The sequence below is a fragment of the Trematomus bernacchii genome, unplaced genomic scaffold (genome assembly GCF_902827165.1).
Source record: "Trematomus bernacchii unplaced genomic scaffold, fTreBer1.1, whole genome shotgun sequence".
Classification (NCBI taxonomy): domain Eukaryota; kingdom Metazoa; phylum Chordata; class Actinopteri; order Perciformes; family Nototheniidae; genus Trematomus; species Trematomus bernacchii.
The window spans coordinates 4,494,847-4,510,099 of NW_022987582.1; the positions used below are offsets into that span (position 1 = coordinate 4,494,847).

General features: G+C 41.2%; 1 protein-coding gene across 1 annotated transcript in view; it reads left to right on the forward strand.

The window, feature by feature from the left end:
• Positions 1-15,253, forward strand: part of fhod3b (formin homology 2 domain containing 3b) — an 89,637-nt gene that overhangs the window by 41,320 nt on the left and 33,064 nt on the right. The window contains 2 exon segments of the mRNA XM_034127686.1: positions 12,487-12,554; positions 13,684-13,789. Coding sequence (XP_033983577.1) covers positions 12,487-12,554; positions 13,684-13,789 — 174 coding nt within the window.

The following is a 15,253-nucleotide window of genomic DNA, read 5'->3' on the forward strand; positions in this document are numbered from 1 at the left end:
GGCGTCCTTCAGAGGAAATTAATGGAGACTTGGTGCCAGTGGATAAAATACAGTAAGATAACAAATGGTGTATATCAGAGTATGTCAGGACTTTGAGCTAGGCTGTTTTAACTATTAGTGTTGGAATCTAATCTTATGTATCATTATCTGGGAAATGAGAAAGTAGCCAAGCTAAACCTCATCATGCGTCTTTGATCATGTTGTCAAATCCATGCACTTTGTAGCAGATTGCATTAATCTGGAATTAGTGTTTGAATAACGCTCCCACTTGTTGGAGTAACAAGAGGTGCCATGTATCCACCCCATCTATTTCTTTCTAAATAAATGTTATGAGACACTCTTATCCCAAAGCATGTGGTTCCTCCCTAAATTATGTGAGTGTTGGGGCTGGGCACACCTCTTGTCATCCACATACCAAAAATATATTTTCATTACGTTAAGGTAGGTTTTGTTGACATTGTCTTTTATAGCTTTGGACCATAATCTTGGCTAGGTCTCTCCCTTTTTTTTTTCCATCGCATGCTCTATGCTATGATGGCTGGCTTTGGCTAAATAAGGTAAGAGAACACTTAGCATTCTTTCTTTCCAAAGACGGCTGATCCTCTGAAGTGCTGCGAGCCAAAACGCCTTTTTATCCCATCAGAAATTGAGGGTGCTTTAGGTGTGCCAGCCAATCCCTTTCCACCTTGACAGTGTCATGCTATAGGGATGCATGACTGGCTCTTAATGGTGGTTTTCAAAAATCTCTTAGTTTGATTGATATTGCCAGGGCATGTTTACTGAAAGCCAGGTATGTATCTCTTCAAAGTGGGCAGCAGATGCCAGTAAAGTAGACCTTCTCCAGTCTCACTTTTTATTGCGGCAGTATTTTCTCCAATTTAGTTTTGTATTGAAGTTATGAGGCTTGTTTCATTTTCCAAGCAGGCATATTTTTAAAATAGTTTTTCTGGGAAGACATTGGTTAGGTTGTCAAATGGAGAAACTAATATCTAAAGTACCAGAGCTATGTCTTTTGCATATTGCATTGTTTTAAATGCAGCTAAAGTATGATATGCTGTAGCAGATGTTTTTACTGTTGTTACAACCAAGTGGAATTTGCTTGCTGTAGAAAATGTGTGTTAAAAAAATCCTTTTAGTTTAAAGATATTTAAACTGTTTCTCATCAACTTAACCCAAATCTAAACCCACCAATACAAGCCATGGTTAAATTAGCTCATAAAGGATCATGCATGGTAGAAAGGCCTTGGTTTCCTCCTCACATTCAAACAGCCCTGTTTGGAAAATTCACTAGAACCCGTCACACATGACAGATGAATGATGAGGAAGAGGCCCAGTGTCCTGAAAAATGTAGACAAGGAGCCTACTGCAATATACTGGCTCATCTATTGATGATTTTTCCAGGGTAACATGAGATCACAGAGGACACTCATATCTATCAAAGGGCTATTATTGCATTTTATCTGAAGTTTGTGGAATTGCTCTTTATCTCATTTCATCACGATATGGATTAATGTCTGCTTTGTGTGTGAGTATGTCAGAGTTTGATGGATTTGAGTCTTTTCTCTGGGAGACAGGCCCGGTGTGGTATAGTGATCCAGATTACTGCTTTACCGTATTCATTCAGACCAGTCAAAGTGTGCTAGGGGTGTTATTAAGACGACTAAAAGTGGAGAAAGTGATAGTTGAACCTACCAAGCTGACAGGTAGGGTGAAAAGCTGAATATTTTAGATATTGCTCAATAATTTTCTTTGCAATGTAAAACAAAGACACAAGAGCTTTGTGGTCCATTGGGCCTTAAAAATGTGTTAAAATGTAGTTACAACAAAATACTTTTTCAAGTTGAAGTACATGTTAAGCAAAAGTGCTTATTCAATATACAACATCAGTTTGTCAATCTGCATACGATACTTTAATCTAGGCCTAAAACACATTTTAATACAACCATAAGTGCACATTGACTGTACTAATTTGGATGCCAAGCAACTATTAAAACCCTTATTTGCCAGTGCAAACACGAGTGAGACATTTCTGATATGATCCATGAGGAATAAAACAGCGAACACATCAGTCATTTGGCATCGTCAAGTAGGATTTTGAAGAGAGGGCAGTCGGTCATGTTGATTGTGAATTTGTTCCAGTTGGGCAAACAGGTTGGCCCCGGAGGACAAAACATTTCGGTCCTTTGACTGTCTGTGCCAAGCATTGATTATATTCATTTCAATGACACCTCAGAATAAAGCAGTATCCAAACAAAACACCTCCTCGAGAATAGAGATAATTTACTATTCAGATGAAAACAGTTTTTCAAACTATTTGGATTGGAGTGGTATTACATCCCATCTCATGTTTTATATTCACAATGTCAGATATGAGCAAGAGTATAATGCTTCTCTAATTGTAGCATGCTTTTATAAGTCCTTGTCCTTGTGTTATAAGTATCTTGTCTCTTGGGCTTTCCATATTAGTGCTGACTTGACCTTTTCCCCAAGCTCTGCCACTTGTCAGCAGTCAGATCACACTTCACACCCAGCCTGGCATAACAAAGCCGGTGCCAAGGTGCAACCTCCTCACATGACAGGGCCCTCATGCAGCACCATTACTGTCTACCATGTGTGTTCATATCTATCAAAGCTGGGAAGCATTTCTGATAAAGTTCCTTTCTCATTGTCGTCCTCCATGGATTCCTTAGAAATCATATCACTATGACTAAGACTTTTGATCCAAAAGGGAAAGCTCTCAGACACTATTAAAGTCGACTCATGCGCTAGCTTGTTTGATGACTGTACTGTAGGTAACATCTGTGCCAGTGTGATTGTGGAGCCGGAAAAAAAGATAATGGCTTGAAGTTCACACAGCCAAGAAATGAGTAGTGTTTGAAGATATTTCACAGTATGTGAAAGAAAACATTTGAGGTATTTTAGTTGTTTCTGTCCATATTTGTACAAACCAGTTTCAGTTTTCCTCATCTTCCTTAATTCTGGTGACCTTTTACCCCTACAGTGAAGGCTTAATTTTGTCAGCAGTCAGTTAGGTGAGCTTACTTATGTTCAAATACTTGTTCTCTTTGTAAGATTGTGTTTATATATCTAGTACAAAACATGTTATCTTCTTTCAGCATATAAATTGCTTTTTTTAGCTTTTGTGTGAAAATCATATACTGTATCTCCAATAAGTCACTTTTTGTGGGCTACACAAATGGCCTGTTTTTTTTGTGTTATAAAGGAACACATCATCTCTCAATTTACTGTATGTGAACTCAAAATCCCCAGATTTGGAGATATGTGGTTCTGACTGGACTTCTATTCCTTGTCAAACATGTTGTCAAGTGTCCATCTGTCTCTGACGGAAGGAAGTAATTACCTCAGGCCATTATGTGTTGGAGCAGCCCTGATGACAGGGGGCTGTGCTTATTAGACTGGATGTCAGGTTAACTAGATCGTGTCCTTACCTAAACCGATGACAGACAGATGCCATAGGTCCTCTTCTTCCTCACTGAGGAGGAAACACATCTTACCCTGAAGAAATGTTATAATCAAAAAAGGAATTGGAGGGGAGACTGCAATGGGTCCCCCCCCTTATGCACAAACCAGGTGTTTCTGACACAAAGACTATCAGATGGGAAAGCTTTTTCCATATCCTCTCCATTACAGTGTGGCCAGTATGGAAATGAGATGGTGTACTGTCACAGATGTGTGTGCTTCCACATGGGTCTGCCTCCTATACTCCTAGAGCAGACTCTGAAATAGATGTGGTCTCAGCACGCCTGTGTTTATTGGACAGAGTTTGCACTGGTGCATTTCCCCACGCGTCAGGCTGTTAAGAATAGGAGGGAGCAGAGTAAGTCAGAGGCAGAGAGACAGCCAGGAGGAGTGAGAGAGGAAGAGGGGGATGAAGTGGATAAGGCTTGAGTCATTGAGGTCATTGTTGAGAATATTTGTCCTTATTCAAACAAATTAAACTTTTAAATCTAAATTAACTACAGTACATGAAGTGAAACACTTTTGATTTGAAGGATTCCCAAAGTCTGGATTGAGAAATTGGCTTTTATAGATCAAAACTTAAAAAGGCAATAATACAAAAAAACGATTTATCTCTGAGCATCTGGGCCTGCCTCTATACAGTATGGCTATTTTTTTTTACTGCAGCAAGAAAACCTTGTTGGCTAACAAGCAACACATGGAGAACAGCCTCAACTCAACCTCCTTACAAACATATATACAGACATATTAGAGGAGCATTCACCTGCAGAGTCACAGGAATAAAACGAAACTAGCTTCACCCCTTTTGGTAGAATCCCTCACTTTATGGTGACTTTGGTTAACTGTGTTACAGCTGTCATTGTCACCACCCCCTAGTAGACCCCCCCTGATAGTTTATATCTGTGTCAGGCTTTTGTCTGGTCTGCTGAATAAGTCCCTGCCTTTACACGGCTCTCCGCTCCGCTACCTATCTGTGTCAGTGGTGGCGAATGTGGGGAAACCCTGCTGAGGAGGTGAAAGGGAGGGGAGCAGTGTGCTACAAAAAAAAGCAGAGGGAATAAAAGGGGGGTATTTACAGGGTGGGGGGTTGTAGTGAGGGTCACCCCACCTGGTAGCTAAGGAATGACTCATTAGACAGACAGGCACTAATGAAAGATTTGTCTGTCCTCACATTGGCCTTGCTGTCATGTCTCTCTCCTCGTCTGGAATTCTGCAGATTCCACCCTCGCTTTCCTCCACTGTTTGACAGCGTCAGATAGCATCTTGACGGCTGGGCAGCGTACAGTTTATTGAGGAGACTTTAACAGGAGATAATTAGCCTGCGATGCCCTTTAAGTGCTCGGCAGAACATGTTGGACCCCTAAAGAATAATGAAAAGATGTATGTACCAAGATTGTTGGTATTGCAGGGAATTGGCAAGTCACAGAAACACATTTGCCATATATGTGGGAGTGCTGTACACAGGAAGGACCTCACAGCACATCCACTACTAACTCTCTGCTTTCCAAGCTGCTCCCATCTGGTCATCAATTTAAGGTCCCATAGGCCAGCCGGAGCATAGGAAGTATTTTATACCCTTAGAGGGATTGAACAAAGAAAGACTGCACCAGGGAACACTTGTCATTTTAAGAAGAGCTCTCTTTTGTTTGTTTTTCATCTGATTTGCTGCTACAGTACCTGCCCTTTAAAACTATTGAATACATAGTTGTACTGCCAGCCTTGAGGGAAGCCACTGCCACATTTCCATGGAGGTAGAAAATAAAGTCAATCTATCTTTGAACTCTAGGTTTCTTGCTCCAAACGAACTACTCCAAGCTGAAAGACAAGTGCCACTGCTTTCCAGAAGAATTATTGTGACTGACAAAAACATAAACTTTCCCTGAAGGTCTGGTGTAAACACATCAATAAACACAACGAGTCAATTTCCCCATTTCCATGGAGGGACAATGAATGCCGTTCAGCTTAGTCGGCCAGGTTTTGTGTTTATTAAAACTGAGCTCTGGTATGCTTTGGTATCAAATGTCTCTGCCAGGATAAAGTGTCGCTGCCCAGAAACCCGATCTCCTCCCTGTTCCCGTGAGATTTGAGATGTTATGTTTCCCACACGATATGTAGAAGAAGACCAGGTATAGGAAATCCAATCAAAATGTATCAGTGTGGTTTATTTTCATATTTCTAAAAATGTCATTAACATAGATGCAATGACCGTTCGTTGATACATATTTTATCATGAACTTTGTAAAGAAACTATCTTATTGATTGCAAAACACACAAGGTAACACACATTGGACTTTTTTCTTTTATTTGCAGTTCTGCACCATATGTGAACTCTTTTCTCATCACTAGATTAAGCCCAGATTTATTAGTGATTTTGATGATTTTGATCTTGTCCCATGCCTTCTCTGCGTGTCTTCTTAGAGGCTTTCACGCCCCGTGGGTCCAACCAGGCTTCCTGTGAGGCCTGCTGCCAATGACAAGAGGCTTCTGTAGTCTGTGTGGCCCGACTAATCTAAACCATCATCTCCATATGTCTTCCATCACAACATCCAAAGCATTTGAATAAACTCCAGGCAACAGGAACAAATTAATTAATGTCCTTATTCCCCTGTGCACTTTGTAAACTGCCTGTGTAGGCCTACACCCTCCCACATTGTATTTATAATTGCCTTTTTGGTTAAACTCAAAACCCTTTCTTACCTGCATTCCCACTTAATGATTTCCACCTGAGTGCTATAATCTGCTTTTATTGACCATTCGTAAGACCCATAAGAAAGGAATAAAGAAAATCACCAGTCCACAAACTAGCATGTTACAAGCCAATGCACATGTTGGGAGGTCTTTCACGTTAATTACTTGTGTTTTCTCTTCATAAATGTAAGAACAGGAGGTTTGCTTTACAGAGAGAGAAAGGAGGAAAGGAAAAACATTTGAAGGAAGCACGGTCGATGTTGTTGTGCTGCTGTGTTTCGTGACTGCGGAGGGCCATTACGCATTCTGTAAACTCAAGGGTTTCTCATGAAAATACCAGGGGACAAAAATCAAAGATGGGTCCCTTTCTCTTTACAAAGTGATGTGGTGGTTCTGGTACACACGAGACTGTGGTTTCCCAGATGGCAACAGTTTGCCCAAACTTAGTCTTACCGCCGTCACCTCTCACAGTCTGTGGCCTTTACTGACCAGTGGAAGAGGCTTTCTGAGATGGAGCTAAATTCATACATGGGCAGGGCGCTGGCCTGGAGCTCTCTCTTAGGGTCCAGCTCTGACCAGACCAACATTTGCAGCACACACAGTTGTATACCTTGAATACAACAAGAAGAGAGTTAATTATCAGCTCTTCCAATGTTACTCTGAGCTGAGCTTTAACCATGCTTGGTTGAGAATACAAGGTGGATATTGATGGTATCATGACCAAAATAAAGCCTTTGCACATAGCAGGTCAAATGTTAGTATACAGTACCAGGAGTGATTGATCTCCCCTATCTTCCAAGGAAACTGTCAAACTCTCAATGGCTTTTGTTTTTTATTTATCTTGGCTTTCTAGTTCTAAGTATAGGGGTTGGCTAAGTGGGTGATGAGGGTTTTCGCTATCCTCCCACCTCTGTAGCAAAAGTTCCATTGCCTCAAACCATGCTGTATTCTTCTCAACATCTCTGCATCCCACATGACAGCTGTTGATTTGATTGTGCATTGTAAGACAGTGTTATAGACAATCAGCAATAAGACGCTAGGGATCCTTCCCTTTAGCTTCCTGTCTAATGGCTCCACTACTGAAAGCAAACACAGTTTAATTTACAGCGGTGTGTGCAGGGTTGCCTTGCCCAGTGGGGTCTTTGTGTGTTTCCTGGCTGTGCTTTGGATGTGGTTTATGTGTTCCGCCTGCAGTGCGAAGCATGAGCAGTGGTAGTCATCCTTCTGATTTGATTGCCCTCTCTGGAAAAGAAAGGCTTGTGAACAGATGAGTAGCATGTTATATGTGTTAGCAGATGGAAAATGAAAGTAGTTAATTGCTTTATTGGCAAACAAATGTGTTAATAATCTTTAAGCTGAGTGGTTGGGACGGGTCTTTGGTGAGAAAATTGACCCATGACCCACAAGAAATGGCATTACTGGAATGTGCTGGCACTGACACAAAGGATCAGAAGGTGTCTCAAGCAGCACAAGTCAGATTTGCCTCTAAAAGTTGTCTTCTCAGCAGTGGCACAACCATCCAGTCCTGGCCCAGGCCCCAAAGCAGGTTTTACCTTCGCTCCTCTACTCAGAGTAGTTGAGCACATTCCTGATGATTATAGAAATTCCCGCTTCTACCTTTATGATTGTTATAATTATGAGACCATTACATCCCTGTAGCTATCCCAGCTGAGAAAACATGATTGTGTATTGCAATTTAAGAGAAGAAAACAGCTGGTACATCCATATAAGAAATCAAAAATAACACTTTCACTGTGTTGAAACATTTCGTTGTCAAGGTCAGTAGAAGCCAGAGGGGAATGTAAAGATGAGAGGAAAAAAACAGTCCTCAGTTGCACTCTTGTTTTGTGGTATGAAGAACAATTGGCAACATGTTTAGATGTCTGTTTAGTGTAAAGGGTGTATTATATCAATCTTAAGGTCAGGCTTTTGAGAGCTACTGTACAAGTGCCCAGAATGTGTGTGCACAACTTATATCTAACCCTGAATCAATAACACATCCATGATAAAAGAAGTGAGCTATTGAGTTTGAAGTTTCAGGGTTTCACAGGAGAGGTCCACAAACATTTCCTCTGAATAAATGTGGTCTTAGGCTCTTTTCCTGAGGGTGGAAATGCAGAGCGCCCATACTTTTGGGTGCATATCTCTGCCAAATGGTATGGAACTAATCTCCACTGAGCTATTTCTCATTAGCGACGGGCCTCTGGGAGGTGCATCAGTGTGGACTGCGGACAGAGACAGGGAAGAAATTGTCTGTTCTTGCAGATGGGCTTCATTTAGTGTTGGGCAGGAATAACTTTCTGACAGTTTTATTGAGGGGAATGTCAGTGGAACTCTGCATGGAAGAATTTCTCCACCATGCTGTTGTTGATTGATTGACACATACGCACACTCTCTCGCACACAAAACATGCTCCTGGGATCTACTGTATTCAAACCCAGTGGCAGCCCAGATGCTGATGCATCACTGCTGTAGTGCTGTGCTGGGATCTGGGCATCACTGGTTGCTCAGCAGTGCTCTGTGTAATCTATCCGTTCAAGGTTCAAGGTTCAAGGTTCTTTATTGTCAATCTGACATAGCTACAGAGTAATTATGTAGTTGAAAATCTTATGTCACAGGCTTCTCCAACAATGCAACATAATAACATAATAACAATAAGAGCAAGAGCAATACAAAAAGAATAATAGTTATAAAATAAAATAAAGTTATGATGTGGAATAGTGCAGTACGAGTCTATATACAAGTTATTGGAATGATATATATATATATTAGGTATTAGATACATACTACTGAGTAGCAGATGAATGTTTGAAGTTGTTTCAACAGTTCAATTTTTTAACAGTCTCACTGCCCGCGGGAAGAAACTGTCTCCGAATCTTCTTGTCCTTGCCAGGATGCTGCGGTAACGTCTGCCAGACGGCAACAGAAAGAACAGTTTGTGGCTGGGGTGATGGGGGTCTTTGATAATCCGTAGTGATTTCTTCCTGAGACGCTGGGAGTAAAGGTCCTCCATGGATGGCAGCTCCGTCCTGGTGATGTGCTGTGCAGTTTTCACCACCCTCTGTAAAGCCTTACGATCGAGGTCGGTGCAGCTGCCGTACCAGGCCGTCATGCTGCCAGTGAGGATACTCTCTATCGTGCACCTGTAGAAGTTGCAGAGTATCCTGGAATCCATTTTGAACCTCCTCAACCTGCGGAGGAATAAGAGCCGCTGTCGAGCTTTCTTGGTGATGGTGGTGGTGTGAAGAGACCATGTCAGGTCCTCAGTGATGTGGACCCCAAGGAACCTGAAGCTTTTGACTCTCTCCACCGTAGTCCCATTGATGGCGATGGGGGCGTGTCCCTCTCCCTGCTGCTTCCTGTAATCCACAATCAGCTCCTTTGTTTTGCTGATGTTGAGATGGAGGTTGTTATCCTGGCACCAAGATGTCAGGTTTTCGACCTCCTCTCTGTAGGTCCGTTGACTGATTAACATTCAATGTCTGTGAGGAAGTGCCGTTAGCACTTTGAGAAGAAAAGGAGCACGCTGATTCAAGCTTTTGGTTTGAAGTAAGACCACAAATCACGTTTGCTTTGTATGGTGAAGGCGTGATGAGTAACCCAGGGTATCTTCCTCTGACTTTCCGCTCCAGAGATCACAGAGCCTGTCTCTTCAGAGATCCCTAATCTAAACACTGAGTCATTTTCCCAAAGTGCAGGGAAATGGATGTGGCCCTACCTTGACCTGCACTGGAGGGTGAAGTTGTTGAAAAGCTTGTACTGCTTTTTACATGATGAAGAATCAAAATCACTTGTGAGGTCTGACTAGATACAGTATATACATTCAGTTTAAAATACATACAGTATATATGTATTCGGCATAAGAGCACTGGAAGCATACGTTTTACAGTCTTGTTTTCTTTATTTCATCAATAGAGTGCTTTACTACAATGGTGGTGATTAAGAAATAGTATCTGACATTTAAAATAGGGGTGAATAAAATAAAAGACATGCAACTACACATTTTTGTGTCAGTTTTAAGAGGAGATTAAAAAATATATAACGACTTGGCCACCCTGACATGCTTACACTGGGAGTTCCACAGCCGGGGGGGCGCGAGCTGAAAAGTCACAGTTCTTTCCTGTTATTTATAAAGACACAAATCACCAGCATCACACAGCTCCCCCTCGTAATACCTCTGGACCTCTAGAGATTTATTCCTTGTGGATGTTGCCAGTGACTGGCTGGGACTCTTCCGTAGAAGGCCAATACTCATCACCATCGCATCTGAGCTATGTACGGCACTGAGAGCAAAATACATTTGAAGCTCGGACAGACTCTTACCAAATACCATTATAGTCATAAATTAAAAACAAGACATCTTTTGAAGATAAAGAACTCTGTTGGAATTGGACTCTGAGGTGTTTATTTGCACTTTGCAACCTCATCAAATGGGAGCATTTTAACCACATATGTCCTGGTCCCAGCTCCTCTGCGTTACAGATGCATTTTTAATCTTTTAAAGTCGACTGCGTAATAGCAATATAAATGTTTATAGTAAGTGTATTGAGATTAATTACTGTGGACAATCGTACCCTGGCAGCAAATTGTAATGCATGAATGAAATACAGAAACATCTACCACACTTTGACTCATATTTAGTATTAATTGAAATAGATTGAGGAATATCTTGTTATTTATTTAGTTTTTTTTGTATTAACCAGCATCATGAGATGACCTTTTTTGAGAATTCATCTTTTCAGAGAATAGGATTTTCTCATGGTGCATGTCAGTTTTCTAATTGGGCCTCCATAACACTCATGTAATGTTTTATATGTGCTTTGAAGATGCTGTGTCACGGGAAAGGCACCCAAAGAAATCAGACCACATAGCCTGTGTTTTGTCCCTAGAACTGGCAACACACACATTGTTTATGTCTTGTTTATGTCACTCTCATCAGCTGAAGACACAATAACACTTTTAATCACAAGTGTACTGGTCGGTGTGTTTCCCACACTGTTGAATATAATTAGTGGCAGCTGTTTGTAAAGACAAGAAACTCAAGTTATTTGTGTGTGTGTGTGTGTGTGTGTGTGTGTGTGTGTGTGTGTGTGTGTGTGTGTGTGTGTGTGTGTGTGTGTGTGTGTGTGTGTGTGTGTGTGTGTGTGTGTGTGTGTGTGTGTGTGTGTGTGTGTGTGTGTGTGTGTGTGTGTGTGTGTGTGTGTGTTTGTATGATGGGTAGCCTACATATGCTGTGTCTGCCTATTTGCTTCTCTCATTGCGTGGGTATTCGAGTTCAACACACTGATGCACCAACAGTGATAAATCCTGCCCATCCGGTCAGGACTGCAAAATCTGCAGTGGTGCAACAAACAGACAAGATTGACATTGGGAAAGTGCTTCATGTAGTGAGAAAGAGAGACAGAAAGTGCCTCGCTGTGTTCATGCCTGTTTGTGTACATACCAGTCTCCTGTCCTCTGCTGACTAATATCAGACTGCCTTCAGGCAAGAAAGTATCTGTCAAAGCAGACAACAAGGTCATCTTGCATCCCAATACAAAGAAATGGGTGAATGAAAATACATTTTGATAGAAAGCAAAGTGAGAGAGAACTGCACTGGGTAGGGATGTACTGTGCTGTCCTTATGCTGCTGTATATGCTGCTGTAAATGCTGCAGTAAGTAGCAGGTTTTGCTGAGTCAGAGAGAGTTCACACAGCAGTGATGTGCTCAACGCTGCCACTTCCTGGCAGACTGTGCACACTGCACACAGGGTGAAGGATTGTCAAAGTAGTTGCAGGAGATGTCCGCCTCCATCACAAGCATCTGTCATCCATCATATCCTATCCTTGAGTGCTCTTTGGTGTTTCCATAAACTGATTAATGGGTGTATTGTTTCTGAGTCGTTGTGGTGGCTATTGGCTAAAGTTTCTGCCTTGACTTTGTATTATGGTAATCTGCAGATATGGCTTTGTCAGCAGGAAACATCCACTGTTCACTAACTCTCCACAGATGTTACTCCTACTGTTCTTTTGCTCTCACTTTTCCTCTTGCCGGACATTTTTCACATTTAGCTACTCAGGAAAATTGCTGCCAATGATGTGTGCATGACGCTGACACAAGGAAGTGATTTTGAAGAAAAGAATTGTAGATCATGGTGGATACATCATCTTGTATGATTCAAGTGGTACACTAAAGTCCTAGTAATGGGGAACATCACAATGATTCCGAGTCTCTTGTGCTTTTGTTTTATTGACTGTATGTATGAACCCATCATGGAAATATACCACATGTGTGACTGTAAGCTGATTTTCCCTCTCTTTTCCTTATCTCTTTCATAGAAAAACTCTACAACTCAACTGGACGGGAGCTACGGAGAGCACTATTTTCCCTCAAGCAGATTTTTCAGGTAATTGTTTTTGCTGCTTCCTTAAAAAATGACATTTTTAAAATCTCTAGTTCACTACATCCAGTGGATTTCACGTTTTTCATGATATCATAGGTATTCTCCAAAAACTCAGTATTTCTCAGCGTGGGATGTATATTCTGCTTGGCTTAGTGGCTTTTAATGTTCCTATGCATGTTCAGACTGTAACATGCAGGTCTTATATGGAGCGTGCACACATGCAACAGTGCACACTCACAATTGGACGTATCATTGTTTTTTTGAGGCAGAGTTGTGCTGAGAGTCTGCCTTCGTGGCAGCTGTGCAGTGTTCGGGTCTGGTCATACTTCACACACTGGATTGGGCTGGGCTGGCCTGGCGGGCAGTGGGCCATAGAGGGGGAGGGTAAACCAACAGTAAGATGGAAAAGAGAGCTACAGAAGACGATGCAGTCCCAGAATAGATTAGAATATCTTACTTTCTTACACTCTGAGTGGCTTTGAGGAGTTTCCAGTGTGAAGAATACCAATTATTCTAGTTGAGGACTAAAATATCCACCGGGCCTGATATCAGTTTTACTTCCCTATGTTACAGTAGTGCAGTGTCTTTGATTAAAGAGTGATTGACAGGTGTGAGAGATGCATATCGTTTTGTCATCTAGGACACATTGGGCTTAGCAACAGGACTTTGCACACAGTTTGCAGTAGCTACAACCGAATGTAAACAAACATATTATGATCTGTTAATTCAGCTTGACTTCCTGTTTTATCAACTAATTGTGTGTGTTTTTTTTGTTTTAAAGCAATGCTTGAAGCAACATAATGTCTTCATGTTGTCTATATAAGATACATATAATTTGTTCAGTCGTACAGTCCTGTAATTGTTTCAGGGGTTGATTCATTTCTTTATCACTTTCATGTATTGGTAAAAAGTTGTGTAAGTTCTTTAACAACACCACCGAGTGTTCAAGCATTTTAAAATCTACCTAACTCTGAAGACAGTTGTGTACTGTAGTTGGAGAAGGAGGCGGAACTAAATACATCCTATGTAATTGTTTAAAGGAAATAACTATTAAAACAGTATAGTTTATTGCTCTGTGTATGATGTATGACGACTCTTCAATACTCACTTTTTCTCTTTGACCTCTCTCCAGGATGACAAGGACCTGGTGCACGAGTTTGTGGTGGCAGAAGGACTGACGTGTTTGATAAAAGTTGGCGCTGAAGCCGACCAGAACTACCAGAATTACATCCTCAGGGGTACGTCCGCTGCAGAACAGCACAGCTTTAAACCAATAAACTTAAAGAACTGTTTCCTTTCTCACACTTCAATTTACAACACATGCTAATGAAGGATGCTATCAATCAGACCTGTTACACTTCTCTTTCCATAAACCTATCCAGAACCACATGTGTTTACACACACCATGTAAATTAATGATTGCGCTTGATGACCTTCTCACACTCACACACCTAAGGCGTATAAACAAACTCAAATGTGTGCCATAGATAATGTGGAAGTAAGGCCAAGTTTAGCAGCTGGTTAATTTATCTGTCCCATGTCGGTGAGGTCAGGGATCATGTGTGTTAAAGACGGCAAGGGGCAGGGCAGCGTGTTCAGGGATATGAGGGGTCCAAGGGATTCATAGCACTCGCTGCAAGGTCACCACCATTTAACAGCCTGCTGTGAGAGGGCAGGTCACACATGCTTAAGTGGCCAATAAAGTTCTGGCAGGATATTGCAGGTCATAAAACAAATTTCCTCCTCCTTTTTCTTACTTTCTTTCTTTCATTTTTTTTTTTTTTTCCTCATTTTATTATGAGAAATGTGTTGAATTTATATTAGGCAACCTGAGCCAGAATGTCATGACGTTACAAAACAAAAATTATAGAAACAAATGCACACGCTTGGATCCAACTTATGTCAGAATCAGAATCAGAATACCTTTACTCGTCCCACAGAGGGGACATTTACATTTGTTACAGCAGAAAAGAGCCAAAGACAGCTTAAAGGTGGGGTAGGTCATTTTGGAGAAACCGGCTCGAGTGCGCTAGAATTTGAAAATACACAACCGGAACAAATCTGCCACTTCCTTACAGAGCCCCTCCTCCAACACACACGGATGCGCACATGACCAATGAGGGCACGAGATAAGTTTGTGCACAGATGGAAGGCTGACAGGCAGGTAGGCCATCCTGTTATTTTAGCCGGGCCGGCTAAAATGATTGGTCGTGCTTTTCACAGTACTACGGCTTCCACAGATGACATTTATTTATGGATTTTTTGTCAAAGCACTTAAGATATTCATTGCTATCGGGATGTTAAGAGCATTCCATGGAATATAACAAAAAGTGTATCTCGAGCCGGTTTCTCAAACTTACCTACCCTACCTTTAATGTGAACTAAGAAGCATGCATAAAAAAATATTAACGATAAAAAAAAATTAATGACACAATTGACAAAATACACATCCTGTAACAGTTCTGAAGATATAGCAGCCAGGTATATATTTCAAAGTTATTAACAGCATATATATATATTGCACATATTGCACATAGTTGGTATTCAACAACAAGTGGTGTTACAGTCTGTGTTGTTATGTATCAAAAGGTTCCATTTAACACTACAATTGCACAGCCCATACCTCTTTTTTGTTATTTCTTTATTAAACCTACTCAAAGGAGACACAATGTACTTGACTCTTATAATTTGGGGGCATATTT